General features: G+C 52.2%; 1 protein-coding gene across 6 annotated transcripts in view; it reads left to right on the top strand.

Moving 5' to 3' along the window:
- Positions 1-18,628, top strand: part of LOC122389611 (neurobeachin-like) — a 157,729-nt gene that overhangs the window by 47,428 nt on the left and 91,673 nt on the right. For all 6 annotated transcript variants that reach the window (XM_043381793.1, XM_043381798.1, XM_043381794.1 and 3 more), the window contains exons 10-20: positions 4,155-4,211; positions 5,796-5,936; positions 9,532-9,680; positions 10,866-11,079; positions 12,734-12,956; positions 13,409-13,551; positions 14,668-14,858; positions 16,098-16,206; positions 16,753-16,834; positions 17,776-17,927; positions 18,412-18,576. In XM_043381793.1, coding sequence (XP_043237728.1) covers positions 4,155-4,211; positions 5,796-5,936; positions 9,532-9,680; positions 10,866-11,079; positions 12,734-12,956; positions 13,409-13,551; positions 14,668-14,858; positions 16,098-16,206; positions 16,753-16,834; positions 17,776-17,927; positions 18,412-18,576 — 1,626 coding nt within the window. The remainder of the gene's footprint in view (positions 1-4,154; positions 4,212-5,795; positions 5,937-9,531; positions 9,681-10,865; positions 11,080-12,733; positions 12,957-13,408; positions 13,552-14,667; positions 14,859-16,097; positions 16,207-16,752; positions 16,835-17,775; positions 17,928-18,411; positions 18,577-18,628) is intronic.

Below are 18,628 nucleotides of genomic sequence, written 5' to 3'. Positions count from 1 at the left end.
TCTGCCGGTCCTGTGTGGGACCGTGGAGGTCCAGGATGGTCTAGGGATGGTCCAGCGTAGGTCATGTATTGGTTCAGCGTTTGCCCTATGGCGATCCCATGTCTGACATGCTCGACATTCCCCATGAGTATTCTCCTTGGCCTACACATGCGGTGATCAGCTGACCGGGATGGGGGAATAGCCGGCCATTCGGCGGGAATAAGACGCCGTTCTGTACGGCCACTGCGTATCAATGGGCCGCCGAGTGTGGTTCGAGTGTCGGCGGGACGGCTGGCAGAGTCGGCAGCGGCGGGCTCCCGTCGCCAATCGATGAAGGGGTTGAAGATTGCCCGGCTCTGAACGGTGATGTTGATTAGAGGTGAGCCAAGCTGCCGCTGAGCGTTAAGGCCTGGCTACACTATGCGTTTTCTTCGTGCGTTTTTTGCGTGTTTGCGTGTTTTACGTGATATCGTTCTAGAAAAAGGAACGATATTACGTTTTTGTGATGTTTTTCACCTTAAATTTTAGTTACATAAGAGTTATATTAGCTTTTGTATATATCCAAAGTAAAAATTATATTGTTTATAACTTTTTCCTAGAACGATTTTACGCAAAACACGCAAACCTGCAAAAACGCGCGCAGAAAACGCATAGTGTAGCCAGGCCTTTAGACAGGTTTGAGACAATGGGAGATGTCTGGTCTATTCAGTGACTGGTGCTGAGGTTTCCGATGATGCTTACTTCTTTAACTTGTGGTTTGCGACGCGCACGCTATTTTTTCAATGCTTTGTGAGAGGTTCACGCGATATCGCTGCTAGACTCTGGCTAGGTATGAACGTGTGTCAGTCGTCCTCTCGTTCAGGCTCGACCGTTTTTTTTTTCTTACCATGTTGCGGTGAATAGTGACGACGTAATGTGCATATTCTCTCCATGTCCTTCTCCCAATTCTGAACCCCTGCGCCTTTCTTCACCATGCCCAGACCCATGTTCAGCCCGCTCCGCTGTCCCAGAGCCGTATAGCTACGTCCCACCCCAGCAGCGGACCTACGCATCACCCCAGTGCGTGGGTCTGCCGGTGACGGGCGGTCCGGCCCGGCGATAGATAGTCACTGACCAGCGGCTGGAAAATGAGCCGCCGTCGGCAGCCGCCCGCCGAGGGGACACTGGCCGCGGTGACCGATACTTTATCACGGACTGGCGACAGCCGAACGAGCGCCGACCGAGCGGCGGACGGGCCGCCTGGGCTGGAAGTGGTGGGCTGCCAGATCTAAAAGTGGCATGAGAAGGCTCAGAGATAGGGAGATGGATGGAAGGGCGCTGGCTGCGGGATGAGCTGGATGGAGAGAAGTTGGTGAAGTTTTTGTGTTCCGTCGATCGGCTGTAGCGGGAGCGGTGCAGTTGACAGCGAGTAATCGGCTCAGTGTTGACTGTCAACAGCGGAAGAAGTGGACCCTCTCGATCGGTGTGATTAGTTCGTGCGAGTTTTTGCCGCCTCAGAAGGCGAGCTTCTCATTGTAGCCACTCGGTCCTCTTGCTTCCATACAGACGCATCGTTTGAGCTTTTCCGTCCACGAGGCACTCGCAGTAGCTAAGCTTTCCTACTCTCTCGCTCCTCCTCCACTCGGAGACACTGCCGGTCCCCGGCGGCCGCCGGAGCCGCCCACTAATGACCGGGACTCCGCCCCGCGGCTCGGCTCGGTCAGCCGTCGCCGTCCGGCGCTCCGTCAGGTCCCAGTGGGCTCGGCGGCATCCGGTGGCGGCCGACACGGGCTCATTACCGACTTCCTCCGGGGACCGGCGGCAGCGAGGGACCGGCGGCAGCGGGGGAGCGGCCGAGGTCGGAGGAGGCGGGAGAGGCAGCGAGGGACCGGCGCCGAGGTCGGAGAAGGCAGCGAAGGACCGACGGCAGCTGGGGAGCGGCCTAGGTCGGAGGAGGCAGCGAGGGGCTGGAAGAGGAGGACTGATGGTGACGGGGCTGAGGAGGGAATGAGACAGACGGCTGAGGGCTTGGACCAATGGCGGGCAGAGACTAAGGATGACGACAGGACAGAAAAGAAGTGAAACGGGGTTGGAGGAATAAGAGTGCCGACAGGGTTAAGGACTGATGGTGAAGGCTGCAGCGGCAACTGAGTGTGGAGGCAGTGGAGACTGTGCTGAAAGCAGGAATAATCGCCTGTCACGATGATACCAACAGAGCCTCGGGGATTGGATCAGCGTCCCATTTAGCTGAGGACACCCCCGGGAGCTGTAATTGATAGATGTTGATGGACCCCGAGACGACAATGGGGAAGGATAATTGATGTCGATTGGCACCGGGGAAAGCCGATGGGTTCCGTAGGCTGTTTATTAGCAGCTAAGGAAAATAGATCGACCATAATTCGTAGTTCTCAACACTCTATAGTCAATTTGCTCTGGTTTTCTTTACCGGCCGATCATACAACTATATAATATTTGCAGTTTGCACCAACGGAACCAAATCCATCCATTTCACCAAGCATTCCCGGCCATTCGGTTTCCTTCACCTTTCGTCTGCGGCGGGGGCGCCGCCATTCCACCGCTCCCCCGTTTCGGTGCCGTCGGTTTCGGCCGGGATCTGCGGGATCAGCGGCGAAGAACAATCGGCGCTATCGGCCGTGTCTGTGACGTCACTGGTCGTCCGGCTGCCATCCGTCTGGCTGGAAGGGCCGTCTGTCCGCCCACTGGTCTCCGCCTGCCGTCTCATATCTCTCGCTCTCCGCCCAACGTTTTCTTTCCTCTGCACGCTGCTCCATCCTTCCCCTCCGCTGTGATTTCTTTTTTCGCAAATTCTCTCTCTCTCTCTCTCTCTCTCCCTCTCCCTCTCCCTCTCCTTCTCCTTCTCCTTCTCCCCTTCTCTGTCCCTCTTTCGGCCTGTCTCTCCTGCCTTGCTCGTCGGGCTTCCGTGTTTATGTTTTAGGAAGCTGAGAGTTGTCTCGTGTTTCGCTGAGAAGCTGGCTGGAAATTCGAGGGACGTCACCCAGACAGGCTGCAGACTGCCGACATTCTCTGCCTTGTGCCGTGGTGGGTCTCTGATTTTTTGCTGCTGAACGGTTGAGGTTTCGGGCTGACAGGAGGCCCTTATTGATTCTGTTTGTTTGTTCCTTGCTATGTGTACTAAATTTGGTCATTGGGAGCCGCTTTTCTCCATGGTGTGAATAAGATTCCGCCTGTATGCCGCCACACCGTTGTTGCGTTGCATCCACTGATAATTACGATGACAGGCTTCTGTGGGTCCCTGTCTCACTCCCTGCCACCGGCACGAAGCCTCCAGCCCGGGTCGATCTTTGATATCTGCCGCGGCGATCGACACGGGGTAGAAGTGATGAAGTGGCTCAGAGTCTGGCGGAAAGCCGTGAGAAAAGACAGCCGCCCACTCCAGACCGCCGTCGTTAATCATGTAGTGGTGCAATGGATGGATCCGACGAGGGTGCTTTTTTGATGATGATGGGTAAAGAAGGCTTCATCTGCGGATATCGACGATGTCAGTACCAGTTTATCTAGTATTTATTGGATATTTGGTGGATAAATGCAGACAAGCCAACGATTTACAATGCACGTCTGTGAAAGGTGTGATTAGGATGCATATTGCATGATCTATGAGCACGGAACATTTATTGCCGATTAGTTATTTAAAAAGTTATAAATGTAATCCTATATGATCTTACCAGACATTTGTATGATGCCTTACTGTTCCAACTGGCCCAATGCATTACATTGCATGATAACTCGTAGTTTCTGGCAACCGATGGCCATCCGACCATTCTCCAATAACCGAACTGGACAACTTTGTCTCTGATGGCGGTCGTATATCGGCCGCACGCCGGCGAATGTCTGCAAAGTTATGATGACGTACGAGCTATGATAGCCGTTCGTGGGCCGTTGCTTAAAGGCGTGGCCGGTCATGGGAGGGGCACGGGGGCCTCCCATGACGCTGAAGCAACCATAGGCAGACATCTAGTGGTGCTTTTATTAAAATAAGTTGTAATTATCTCGAATCAGACCTCACCGTACCTCAAACTGTCTAACGGGCCTGTGTTGACTTTCCTATGCGGGCATTTTCCAAAAGTGAATTGCTTACCCATACAGTTTTGGACTCAACCTTATGGGAAATCCACCGCTCATCTGTTGACCTGAGACCCGTTTTCGTGTATTCACAGAGCCAGTTTCGGTTCGAGGCCGAGAGCAGTGATCGTCTTTCGGAGAACCACAGACGGGTAAGTTGCCTCAGGAACGGCTGGCACGTGCGACTGCCGTTGAGAAGTGACTGTGTATTTGGGTACGGTGGTCATGTGCGATTAGAATAGTATGTGGGCAGAAATGCGGGCTCCAGCGAATGTATATGTGACTTGTCGAGGTTGTGATAAACCGTTCAGATTGAGTGGCGGAACCATCGTTAATGTTAATTTGAGAGAAAAAAGTGAATCAGCTGAGGAACTAGGCTGTGGGGGCTACTGTGACTGACCCATGGGTCAGCGAGTGGCAGGCTGGTGGGCTGTAGACGTGTGCAAAACCAGGTGCCAAACAGCAGTGTTGGGGTTTGGGTTACTGATGACATGTGTCTGGGATCGGATGAGGTGGGAGAGATGAGAACCTCCCATGCCGCTGAGTAAATAACTTATCGCTCTATGTATGTGGTTTCTCATTGTCTTGAGTCTCCCTGGGCTTCTGTCATGAGTGTCTGAGCGGCCCCTAAGTGTCTTTGGAGTGTCCATGAGTGTCTAGGTGTTCCTGAGAATGTCGGAAGCCTGCCTCGCTGGCCAACCCGATCGATGGGTGGAGAGGCGATCAGCGCCTGTCGCCGTCGTCACCGTTAGCTCCTGAGGGGACCCCGAGCGGTGGTGCGGGCTACGGAGCGGTGGTGGGAACTCCCAGGGGGACCCTGATTCCTGAGGATAGGGGAACGGAGCAACTTCCTACGCTGCACCAGAAGTATTCGGAGGCTACCCAGCATTGACGGCCATGCTCTGCTGTCTCGGTCTAAATGAACGGCCGCCCTCATCTGTTAGCTTGTATACTAATAATTGATGTGACTGTTGTTATTCCATTTTTCCAAGCTGGGTTTATCGAGCAAATCATCGCCATTTAATCTTTCAACAGTCTCAGATCTATCAACATCCGGTGGCTTATCAATATCTTGAATTTATGCTTGTTGCTTGGATCGAACCCTTTCGCCGTGATATCCCAGTGATTGTTTGCGTGCGTGTGACGCTGTGTACCAACCTGTATCGCGCGTGACCTGCCTGTATGGCATCGTGCTCTGCTCCCAGATAGGTGATCCGTCCCGGCAGTCTCCCGAGGGTAACCCGGAGGGTCTGGGCACGCGACGTCCCGTGCCGGGCGGCCCAGACGCGCACTGGCGAGGAAAATGTGTTTACACAGGGCTCATCCGTGGGGCTGACTTTCCCGCTTGATATTGTGTACATGAGTGAATGAGGTATCTGAAGGAAAGTCAACATTTAAATTGTAGTCCGCATTTATTGATGAAGTGCTAGCGTCTTACACGTATTTCGTTTCGTTTTGTGTTTATGATTTTTTTTTTTTAGTATCTGATGCATTCATACATAACTGTAGTGTTAATAGCTTAATGGTTAGGTAACAACCAGTGACAACCACCAAGACCATTCCCGCCTGGTCGTGCGTTTTAACAGCATGCGTAAATTTCCCACGTATGTATCCATAACTCAATTAGTTTGCGCCGGGTACGTACTTTTGTCATATTCAGCCTCCTGACACGCTCTCTCGGAGTGAAACACGTGACGACTGATGACTGACCCACCCCTTCTCCACCCTTCCTACAGGTGCTCTATGACGGCAAGATGTCTGCAGCCATCGTCTTCATGTACAGCGCGGCCGCCACGGACGGTCAGCTCTGTCTTCAGTCCGCTCCCAAGGGCAACCAGAGCTACTTTGTCCACTCGGCCCACGGCCTGATGCGACAGGTGAGCCCGTTGCGTCACGCCGTGCGTCACGCGCGTTACGTGATGCGTGACATTTCGTGACGTGTGACGCGCGCGCGGCGGTTGAGTCGTAACAGCGGCCTGAGGAGGCACGCGGACGGGCGACGGAACAGGCGTGATAGGTGACACGACACAGGACATGGCGTGGGGAGAAACACGAACCCAGGCACGCCTGCCCATCCGCCGGCACGCGCGTCCGGCCGCACGCACGCGGGGAGACGCTCGCACGAACTGTCGGTGATCACGGGCGGGGGTGTGATACACGTGCGCGCGCTAATGAGCACGGGGTGCGACACGTGCGAGGTGGATCATTATGAGATGAGGCTCGGCACGTGGCGCCGGCGGGACTGGCATCGATCGAGCATCGATGGGCCTGTCAAGACCTAAAAAGTGAACTTTTTGGTGGTGCTAACGATTCGCTTCCACGGTAGGCTTGTTGCAGCGTTAGACTGCGAGATGAGCATTAGAGCATGGTAACGGAACGTACTTTGATATAATGTCCGCAGCTCTTGGGTTTGCTGAAACTGTAATCTATCAAAACTACGGTCACAAATGACCATCATCTCATTGTTAGGATTGCCGGCTCGTTTTCACCTCTCTTTTCTCTTCCGATTAGCCAGTGCCTGCTTCCCCAGTTAACCCCCGAGCACCTAACATCCCACCAGCGTCCTGCTCGACCCTCGCCGTCGCGTCCGAGCGCTCGGACCATGAGTCCCGGGCCGGCGTGGGCCGGTCGCCGGTGACAGATCGCCCGCTCGGGCGCGTCCCAGCGGCCGTATTTATCGCTCCACCGGTCACCGGTAATGAAGAGCGGTGCGCTAACTTAGCGCGCTGCGACGACAACGACGGCGGTGCCGACGGTGGAGACAGCAGCGGCTGCGACGGTGGCTGAAGTTAAAGACCGACGCTCAGAGCGCTGGGGAGGGTGGTGCGGCGGTTTATTGCCGCTGCGTCGCGATGAGCTCCGAGCTGCCGTAAATCGTGCTGCCGTCCCGACAGTGTGCTCATGGTGGTCGCGCTGTCTCCCCCGGGGCTCGAATGGATCGCCGCGCTGAAACGCTATTGTACCGGCGCGGACTCAGCGCGTGTGGGGTGATGATGTGGAGGGAGATTAAAGGCGGGGTGTGAGATGACTGCCGACGAGCTCGCTGCATATTGTAATCAGTTAACATTTCTAGTGGGCTATGTAATTTCAATGTCTTGAACGTTCGTTCCACACTTATTTGTTTTGTTACAAAGGATGGCACTTTCAAAGTATCCAATAGCTTTCTTGAATGGGCACTTGACAGCGAATTTAACAGACCATTTCCCAGTGTAAAGCGGCTACCAGTTTCTCCGTTTCCGTTTTGTTTCGATATTTACAGGGTGGGGCAGCATAATCGGGAATAAATATCAAACGGGATTATTTGGTCATGAATTTAAAAATATAGCTCCAAGCACTATTTTAACAACATCCCATCAATCGGTCACCTTTTACCTATCCCTCATCCTATTTGACCGCCCTTCGCGTCGATGACCTTCTCAAGGCGGGTCCAAAAGCACGCGCATGCACGTGCAGCCTCCTGCTTGTCCATGATCGCCCATCAGCTTCGTACCTTGCACTGAAGACCGTTTTTACTGATGATAAGTTGTTCATTAAACTTCTACCAAAAAACGCTCCATATAAAGAATTTGGTCGGATTTAAATCGGCGGAGTTGAAGGACCAGAAGTTTTTGGTTCATCTCAGGTGGAGGTGCCCTACACAATAACATGTCGTCCTCACTGCAGTACCAGCACGGACAGAGTCCTCGTAAGACGTGATCTGGACCGTCAGTGATCCTCTCTTCCGACGACTCCACGTGAGTCTGCCAGAGTGTGGATGTATTTACCAGAGGTGCTCGTTTTATCCGGGCTCGATGAAGTAGGGTGCACCACGTGCACCTCCCTTGAAGACCACCCATAGGTCCATCACCTCAACAGGATGTTTACTTTGCATGACCGCTGCAATATTCTCGATACAATCCCCTATATGGCATGCCATTCTTTTTTATCGTATTCCAGTCGGTGATAAGATTTTTGGTCGCTGAAGTTTTGAACATTGTTTCTTTTTAATATGCTCAAGAGCTTCTTCCTTATATTCAAGTGAGTCATCTTGTATGTCCTCTGCTAAGAGTTATTTTACGACGATTACGTTAACTTTTTGTCCTAAGTATCCCCACACAATCCTTATCGTCCGTGATAACACGTTGACCTGTCCAGCAACCTTTACGTGGAATGGCATTGTTTTAAACAAAATGTTCTTGTTTTACTCGTTTAACATTAGTGTCTATGGGCGCGCGCAAAGCACTTGGAGCACCGTCGAACTATTTTGCTGCTCTTTTCCAGGAAGTTGCATGCTCATGGATGTAGTCATGTCAGATGATGCACAACTTTTGGGCGTTTCATTGCCATGATATAATTTATCAAAATAATGCCATGCCTACTCATGACCAGAGCCCAAAAAGCATTCCCGATTATGCTGCCCCACCCTGTATATCGCTGTCTCAATGCAGCGCTCGACAGCGATCTTAATTTGTCGGATTTCGGCGGCCTCATAAACACTGCATTGATCGGTAATTTGTCGGGCGTTCGGCGCAGATCGGCGCAGCCCTGCAGCAGCGGCGGTACGGTGGAAAAATCGGCCGGCGGTGCTCCGTGGCGGACTCTCCGACCTCCGCGCCGCGTCCCCCTGCTTATAACGAGACTGCGTAATTTATGAAATGACCGCTTTAATTTTGTCGCGGCAGGCCTGGCGTGAATAGGGATGCGACATTTACACTTGAATAACGTTTATTGGACGGGTGGGAGTAAGAGTGTGGTGCATCCATGCGTATTTCCAGTAGCTGGGGACCTTAGTTTACCGCAAACTAGGGGAGCGATGCCTGTTGGTGGGTCAGTATGATGTGCTCTGTTCTCTGTTCTCTGCACCGTGCAGCCAATAGTAATTTGGACCCATACGTTCGTCGTGCTATCAGGAGGATTTAATCTGGCTGTGATTGCATGAGGCGCGGAGGGGCCAGACCGACGGGGTGGCTCACATGATATATTGGTGGCCAGCCCTGCCATTATCGATAATTTGTAGCGCTGACGTCATTTCCAGTTCTCCGTATAGCCTCAGCGCGCGTGGCGCCCATGGACCCGTCCACCATCCGCCGCATTCGGGCAATATATTAGCATAATGACAGACGCGCTCTTTTACATTCTTTTCAGCTGAAATGCTGAACATCAGAGCCCTATCCGGCGGCCATAGTCATTCCTCATGCAGCTAAGCCCAGCTGTCGCCACCGCCTAATGTCAACCATACTTGGTTCAAGGTTGGCTGCTAATCAGACGCGTTTCCATGGGAACAGAACACTCACGACTGAGCGCTCCCGGACGGAGCTGTCACCACGGATCGCTTTCGGAGCGATACAACTAAGTGCCACAAACGATGCTTATCTTTGCGACGACTTACGCAAACTTTAGCAATTTCATGATGGGGATTTGAGAGCCATAATCACGCATCTAACCTACCGCGCCATGTTTTGTTTTATAATTTCACCTCTGTTTCTGTTTCAGGACGTGCGCGCGGTGGTGACACACTCGATTTACGCCACACTGAACGCCATCGGCGGGATCCAGGTGCTGTTTCCGCTGTTCTCTCAGCTGGACCTCCCCGTGGAGCCCGGGGCTGACGGAGCTGACGGGCGGCGAGACCCCAGCCTCTGGTCAGTAAGAGCCGGCGGAGGTGGTCACTTGGTGGAGGCATTTATTTGTCTGAGTCCTTTGACAAAGAACCTTAGTGCAGCACCTGCATGAAAGCTTCTTGCGTTTTATATTCGCTTGCCATTTGGTTTTCCAATGCTTCAATATTTCCTGAACCACTTGTGTTTGAGTTACCTATTCGCCTCTCGTATTGAACAGAATTGAAAGACGCTGTTTTCAGTCCCCACTTTACAGGTTTGCCTAGAGCGGCCACACACTTAGCCTGAGTGGGTCGCTATTGACCCTAACTGGGAGTGTTGGAGCCGTTGCCTTGGACACCAGGCGCAGAGTCGCATGGAAAGTTCAGCCGCGAGCGGATAAAGGAGGCTTGCTTCTGGTTTTTACTATAGGTTTTAGGGGCTTGCATTCGCGACTAAGCGAAATGAACGCAGCTTACATATCACGGGATATTTTTCACGGGCGATTTTTTTTTTAAATTTAATGCATTAGGAAATGAGTTCCCTTTTGAAAATAGTGTCAATCAAAAATATTTTGGTTCCACCCCAACACCCATCTATTTAGCATCGATCCTCAAAACGACATTGCCATCACTGAATCCTTCCAACGCAGTGACAAGTGTCCTTTGCATGCGTACCGTCCTCGCTCTGATTTTGAGTCGCGTCGAATTCAATCGGCCTGCCACGTAGCGGGGAAAACTACATCATTGGGCAAAAACTGCATCGGTCCGCGCCCGGAGGGTATTGATTTAGCTGTCATTATCAGTCGCGATGCCAGCCGACTTCCAAGAGAGCCCCCCGGAAGTTTTGGAAGGGCTGCCAATTCGTCTCAGGGATGCAGACTGTGCAAATCGGAGTAATGAAGTCTCTGTGTGGCTGGTATGGACCGTTAGACCGCACTCAACGTGATTATCAATGATATATAAATAACCGAGTACTGCTGTAATTAGCACTGTCCGGTAAAGTCCGTACTGTTTGATCGAAGCAATGCGATTTATATCGCTTCTGATAGGGTGGAGTCGTCGAGTCCCTTCAGGACATCAGCGCTCTTGTTTTGTTTGCTCTTCTTTTTGACGATCGCCCTGTCCTACGGCAGCATTACATTGTTCGATTATGTATGTTCGTATAAGAACTTTCTGTGTTAGTTCTATCGTTTGATCCCTTCTTTTACACCCCTCTTTCCTCCGGCAGCGCCACGCTGCTCGGCTTCATCTGCGAGCTGGTGGAGACGTCGCCGGTGGTGCAGCAGCACATGCTGCAGTGCCGCGGATTCCTGGTCATCTCACACCTCCTGCAGCGCACCGGCCGCGAGCATATGAACGACCAGGTGCTCAGCGTGTTCCTGCAGCTCTCCAAGTACCTGGTCACCTGTCCCGGAACCAACACGGAGCTACTGCTCAAACAGGTGAGAGCCAGGTGGTGATACGCACACAGAGCTTAGAGCTGCGGGCGCACAGAGCTTAGAACTCTGCTCGGAGCTATGCAAGGGGATGGGTGGGGAGAAATGTGCGTGTTGGTATGTGGATAGAGAAAGGAAGGAGAACCGTGACTGAAGAACGAGCAAGCAGAACAGGTTGGCGCTATCAGCTGGTATGTGTGACGCCGAAATGTGTGACTTCTTGTGTCGTCTTTTGCACTTCGCTGGCAGTTGATAAGCCAAAGATGAAGGGTGTTGAAATTTATTGTTCCTATCTCCCTCTCCTTTCTCATCCATATTCTCCCACCCTTCCCCTGGCTCGCTCTCGGCAGTTTCTGCGTAATTTATGGCACCCTTTCTGTCACCGTCTACGCGCCGCCCTGCGGGGTGTGTTCCTCCGGGGTGTGCGCGGCCCGTTACCCCCGTGTATCGGTGGCGGCTGTCGGCGACGAGCCGACGGGAGGTCTTTATTGGTCCCGCGGGATGGTGCCATTGATCAACGCTGTCAGATATCGAGTGCACGACGGCGACAGCTCCTTAAATATTCAATCGACGCGGTGAAGTTGACGGCCAGGAGGCAGTGGTTTCGATACAGTGATGTAGTGCTTTGAAGCCTGATCAAATGTCAGCTCTGTGACATATTGGCTACAGCCGCTGGCTGTTTGAAGTGAGAATGGAGTCTTCAATTTGTTTCATAGTTTTACTAAAAGAATTAGGACAGCTCTTAGTCACGAACGATAGCTAGTACTGGCGAATATTAAAGATAAACTTTTCTAGTGAGTTTCTTGTCAAATTTTGCGTCGAATCTGCTGGCACAAACGGTGAAGTAACAAATTCCACCTCCATCTCTATATCCTCTCAATCAGCTCCTGCGCAGACCAGAGAGCTGTATCAGCCCTCGGCCGCCACCGCGGGGTACCGGTCCGCCGGCCGCTCCGTCATTCCGGACACGTAACAGGCCACTCTGTTTGGCGCTACGGGTCGCGGCCCGGGCTGAGGACGGACGGACGGCTTCGATCGGTATCGAGCTGCGTTCACCCGCCCGTGGACGGCCGATCGGCTCCGGGACGGTGGTGAATGGCGACTAGGTGTTTGTGTAAACGCTGGCCGCGGTAAGGGGCCGAGGAAGGCAATTTGGAAATACGATGGCCAAAATGGTGCGTGTGAGGTAGATGGGGAGCGCCAGAATGGGGTAATTGATGACATAGCGTGCTGGTGTGTCAAGGGTGATATTGATTGGGTGTGGTGATGTTATTACCGAAGTTATGTGTGATATTAACGGGGCCAATTACTGGGTAGATGCTAGGCATTAAGGCGTCAACCTTCACTACTTGGTGCTTCCAGTGCATCGAAACCTGTGATCATTGAGCTAACTGTTGCATTGAGCTCAACTTCCTTGTGGATACCAGTTTATCATGTTTCTTTCATTGCTGTTTCATCCCTTCATCGCGAAACAAACTAGTCGTGGGACTAAATTCGATTGGTCTTCTCAATCATGTCTACGACCCGGTTTCCCTCCCCGACCTGTGGAACGCATCTGGCTCACACAACACGAGACTTGCACTTTAACTGACCCTTTCCATCTACCCACTTACCAGGCCCAATGTTGTTAACGTGCTTACCCACCTCGTTTTCTCCGCAGCTACTGGACCACGTGCTGTTCAACCCGGCGCTGTGGGTGTACGCTCCTGTCGGCGTCCAGACGCGGCTCTACGGCTACCTGGCCTCTGACTTTCTGTGTGACACACACATCTACAACAGCGTGCGGCGTGTGTCGACCGTGCTCCAGACACTGCACACGCTCAAATACTACTACTGGGTAGTCAGCCCCAAGGAGAAGAGCGGGGTCACGCCTAAAGCTGTCGGTGAGAATCGGCAGGGTGGTGGGGAAGGGTGGGCGGGGTGGAGCACGATGGGACGGTGAGAAGGTGTGAACGGGGAAGTGATGGGACGGAGTGTTGGACGTAAAGGGAACGGTGGGGTGGGTTGTAATGCTAGGGCGCGGCATGATGAGAGCGAGGCTGGCGCTGAGGCGGTACAAGATGAGAATGGATGGGAGGTTGAGTGTACGGTCTTTGGCGGGTGAAATGATGTGGGCTTTAGTGGTAAACAGGGACATTTGTCTGGTAGCGCGCTTGATAAAGCCTCTGCTTGACGGCCCAGGAAGCTCATTCAAAGCTCAGCGTTTATCGCACGCAATATTTGAAAACTCATTTTGGCATGGCAATTTGCTCCCTTCTTTGTCGATCCCGTCGGACCGATCCGGCCTGCACTGGGTACCCTGCCTCGACGCATTGCCCCTTCTCCCCTGCGGCAGACGGCGCGCGCCCTTCCAAGAAGGACGTCCTGCTCATCCGCTCGCACATGCTGCTCTTCCTGAGACAGCTGATTTTGATCGGCAACGGCGTCAAGGAAGACGAACTGCAGAGCATCCTCAACTACCTGAGCACGATTCACGAGGTAAGTACTCCACTATAGACGGTAGTTTAGATGTTAGAATGTATGTGTGTGCCCTGCGGGCAAGTTGTCAAAGAGAGGAACAGGTGTTTGATTAAATCAGGATGTTGGACGGCCGCGTGAGAGAAGTTTCCTAGCTTATTTGGGTTTGAAACTTGTAGCCTGTTGGATTTACGAGAGTGCGAGAGTCGTATCGGTAGATCCTTATCGTAGCAGGCATTTGTGAATAGGCTCTAGGGAAACTGTTCACCACACTGCAATGCTCAGACTGCATTAGCTCAACTTTCGGCAATCACAATCACATGTTAACTCGCTTAGAGTGGTTGCTAAATCCGTAACCCACTTCACTCATTTCCCTTCATCATTAATCTCACTCGTCACAGCGACGTTTTCGAACCCTCCCCGTTGAAGTGTGAGCGACACTGCTCACCAGTCTGTCTGACAGTCTGTCGAGTGTTCTCGACAGACTGAGTGCCGCAGTGGGGCCGGCTCGGTTTGCTGTGCACACAGACTGGTTTACCACTCGGGTGTGTAAACGTAATCGGTCGGCGCGCCCCTCTGACTCTGTTTTCGGTGCTGTGGGACTCTGGGGATCGCTTGGGTAGCCCGGGGGATCATAAAGACGGTTTTGCAGTCATTGAGGATGTTTTGTGGTCTGAGTAATGATTGTAATGATTGATATGAGTTGCGTTGGTGATTTGTGGAAAAGTGTAGTGATATGTTATGATACCCATTGATCAATTAGCGCGTTGACCTGACCTTTTTCGACGGTCGATTGCCCATCCGTTATTCCATTTATTTTGTGGTTTTAGGGCGGCATCGGCATTCTCACTGAACCCGTTCCTAATGACACATTATTTGCACTGATATCTAAAAAGCTTTCTAACGTCACAGTTCGCTTTAATTGCCTTGCTTGAATCATTACCCGATTATTCATATCCATTGTATGTTTTAGGTCCTTCTATCAACCGCTTCTCTTCGACCCTGGCTACTCTTCTGTTTTCGCTCAGAAGAAAGCCCCATTCCCCGCCCGTACATACCCAGCTCCCTACTTCTCATACGCCTCTCTTGCGTCGTCCTTGACACCCCTCTACTGACTCCCTGCCCCCTCCTCATCAGGACGAGAACCTGGAGGACGTGCTGCACACGCTGATCGGTCTGATGGCCGATCACCCCGCCTCCATGGTGCCCGCCTTCGACCTCAAGCTGGGCATCCAGTCGGTGCTGAAACTGCTCTCGGCTCAGTCGCAGACCATCCGACTGCTGGCGCTCAAACTGATGGGATTCTTCCTCTGTAGAAGCACGCACAAGTGAGTGGGGTGGGGTGAGAAGGGATTGAGAGGAAGATGGAGGAGGGAGGGTGTGTTAAGAGTGAGTGAGGGTAGGTTTATGACTGGCACATCTGTGGGGGAGAAGAGGGCGAGGGGGCTGGGATGTGACTGCTTTGAAGATGCTTGATGTGCGTTGCAATGTTTCGAGACAATCAGCTGTGTCGGTTTTTCCTGGATACGGTGGTTACTTCCCAAAAGATAAAGCCAGAGAGATAGGGTGGCTGTGCATGATCGCAAGCGTCGTTTGCGACATGAGCCTTTCTGTATGTCCCCGTGGAGTGGGACGCTGGTCATCGACAGAAGGCGCGACGTGTGTTTACCGCAGCCGTAGCGTCTGATGGACATTTATGAGCCTGTTACAGTCTGTCCATCCGACTGTGTGCGCTCCTTCGCCCGATGGCGGCGGTACACACATCGATTAGCCACCTACCGCTGGCCACCAGCGTCCGTCACACCGACTGTCCAGTCTTTTTTTTCGGGACGCACGCCGTGCTCATATACACCCACTGCTGCCATTTCCAGACTATGAGCGGCGCCAGCCAGTGCTCAAAGCCCCAATTGGGGCCCAATAATGCAGTAATTGCGAACTTTTTTGTGCGTGCAATGATACCCTTTCTTTTTTGTCGCCACTGTTTTTTTTGTCCTCGTTATAATTTTGTTTGCGTCGCTGACACGACGACTGAAGCTTTTTGCGTTAGTGTTCTTGTCTGATCTCTGAATAGATGGACAGCTTTGTTTACTTTATTGTTTTTGCCTCATCCTCTGAAGATATTGGGGTCGTTAATTTGTCGATCATATCCCGTATGTCTATTGCGTTTCACGGGCGAACCTGACCAACCCATTTTGGCTAGCATGAATAGTATTCGTGCTATTGTGTGCAACGTGAATGTTACAGCGTTGCTATTATCTTTAATGCAATGTCCTGGTCGCATGTCGGCCGAATTGCCTGTGTGATATTAAAGGTCAGCTTGTCAAGCGCTCACATTATGCAAACGAGATCGATGGTAAGTGAACTCAAGCAACCTAACCCAACCGAGTAGCTAGTATGTATCATGTTTCATACTATAAACAACGCGCTTAACGGCTAACGCTTAGCCACCGTCCCATCGTTTCATGTTTTGATCGTAAGTTCATTGCCTCCTAGAGCGCAATGAATCTACGATGCCATCTTAAATTCAGCATGAGTTCCTGATGCGATCACAAACCGATTTTTTTCAGACGCAAGTACGATGTGATGAACCCGCACAATCTGTACACCCTGCTAGTGGAGAAGATTCTTCTGAACGAGGAGTCGCTTACTCTGGCGACGTACAACGTTCTGTATGAGGTAAGTAACTGAACACATCCTGCCGAGGGATTCCTTAGGTGTACCCCGCCGGCCGCTAATACTATCGACCTAACGGGTGTTCACTGCCAACCCTGGCACCGTCCCGTGTTTCGACCTAGATGGACTTCAGTAAATGTGTGCCTGCGCTTGGCGCCGTCTAATGGAAACGTGCCGGCTGCTTGTCTGCTGTCGGTGACAGCGGCTCGGACGAGGCAGAGTGGTTGGAATATTGTTTGAATGCTACATTGTGTGGCGAAGTTTGCAGTAAAACTTTGTGTTAATGTGACGAGCCCGGATGTTGACATGAGGGAAGATGAATGTCGGTGATGTGTCAACGTGGCTTTTGTTTGCCTGGAAGACTTAATGTGTCGAAAGTAATGTGTTTTATAGGCCTGTCTTCAGTCCGTTCGATTTTCTAACCCATTGAACTAGTTATCTTCCAGTGGCAATTGGGTAAGCTGGCTGGTTCCTTATAACTCCCGTTGACCATATTTTTAGTTGACCTGCGCTGACCTCTGCTGACCTGCGCTTACCTCTGTCTGGCAGATTCTGACGGAGCAGATGACCCAAGGGATCCTGTACGTGCGCCACGCCGACCCGGAAGTCAGCCACCGCCTGGAGAACCCCAGTAAGTACCCCGCCGAGACACATCAGTTACCCCCCCTGACACGCCGAACACTCCAGTGACAGCCATCACACTCTGAGACACCTTAGTGACGCACATAACCCCTTGACACTCCGAAAGCCTTGACACCGTGGACACGCGGCACGCCCTCATTCCATCCTCCACAGACGCTCTGACATAGAAAACCCCGCTTCCGTTGACATTCGCCGCCTTTGAACTACCCGAAATTTCGGTCGGCATTTTTCAGTCCACAGCATGAATCCAAATTGCGAGCATTCGTTTCAATTTAGTATGTGGACGTGGGCCGGCGCTCCCGGCTATATCTTCGGAACAAAGCAAACCGGCCGAGCGGCGACTCTGCCGGCCTCGGCGATCGATGTCGATCAAAATATATGGCCGCCGCCATGATGCGATGTATGCTCAATTCATCGGCGCTGACGTTTGTTTTAGGCTTCAGCTGTGGCGCAAGCACTGAACCGAATAGACAACCTAATGAAGTGCTGACTTGTTATGTAATGATAATGCTAGCAATGTAATGTAATGGCAGCAATGTGAACATTCGCTACCGCCAGTAGCATAACTACGAAGTACCGCCAGGTGGAAGTCGCTGCTCTCCCTCCCCCTCTCTCTCTCTCTCTCTCCCTCTCTCTCTCTCTCTCCCTCTTCCTCTCTCTTTCTTCCTCTCTCTCTCTCTCTCTCCCTCTCTCCCTCTCTCTCTCTCTCTCTCTCTCTCTCTCTCTCTCTCTCTCTTCTCCCCCACCCTCCCTCCCTCGCTCATCTCTCTCTCTTCTCCCCCCTCCCTCCCTCCCTCGCTCATCTCTTCTCTCAACTCTAACCTCCTTTCCATTCCAGTGTCCCTCGAATGCCTCTCCGTCTTTTCTCTCTCTTCTGTGCGTATCTTCACCTCTTTCTCCTTCATCATCTAACCTCCCCTCCCCCCGCAGTGATACTGAAGGTGGTGGCCAGTCTGATCCGGCAGTCAAAGAACACCGACAGTCTCCGCGAGGTGAAGCGACTGTTCCTCACAGACACCACGCTGCTCTGTCAGGCCAATAAGGAGAACCGGCGCACCGTTCTGCAGATGAGCGTGTGGCAGGTACAGATCGGGAAAGAGATAGGACGTGGACACTGGGCGGAGAAAGAGTGCCGTCTGTTTGTACGAATAACTTGTTTGTTGTTGATAACTTAGTTTACAGGAAATACTAAAGTATGGTTCTAAAAATCATTTTTTGTGCTCTGCATATTATGTGGGTTTCCCGCTGCGTTATAGATATGTGTCGATGCTTTTGCTTAAGCCGAGCGAAGGGAGCCGGTTTTTGTGTTGTTAAACAGCCTGCTCGCTGCTGTGAGTTATCACTCTGACTGCGTGGGACTTTGCGAAGATGAGAAGTGCTTTGTGTCCGAGATGCCCGCAAAATGTGTTTTAGTAGGTCTGACGTGTCAATAGTTGATAACACTCGGCCCCGAATGTGACTGTTGTGAAGATGGAGGGTTGCTGCCGACCGTTCTTTTGTTTTCCTCTTTGTCCCTTTCGTTTGTGTTTTCGTCCACCACCCTCACCCACCGTCTCCCTGCTGCAGGAGTGGCTGATCGCGATGGCCTACATCCACCCTCGCTCGGCCGAGGAGCAGCGCGTCTCCGAGATGGTGTTCAACCTGTTCAGGATGCTGCTGCACCACGCCATCAAGGCCGAGTACGGCGGATGGCGCGTCTGGGTCGACACGCTAGCTATCGTACACTCCAAGGTGAGGATGGGCAGCTGGCTGTCTACCCTTCTCGCATCCCAGGGTGGATATA

The sequence above is a fragment of the Amphibalanus amphitrite genome, unplaced genomic scaffold, assembly GCF_019059575.1.
Source record: "Amphibalanus amphitrite isolate SeventyFive unplaced genomic scaffold, NRLGWU_Aamphi_draft 000365F_arrow, whole genome shotgun sequence".
NCBI classification, from domain to species: domain Eukaryota; kingdom Metazoa; phylum Arthropoda; class Thecostraca; order Balanomorpha; family Balanidae; genus Amphibalanus; species Amphibalanus amphitrite.
The sequence above is the reverse complement of the archived record's forward strand: the minus strand, read 5'-3'. Positions and strand labels throughout refer to the sequence as shown.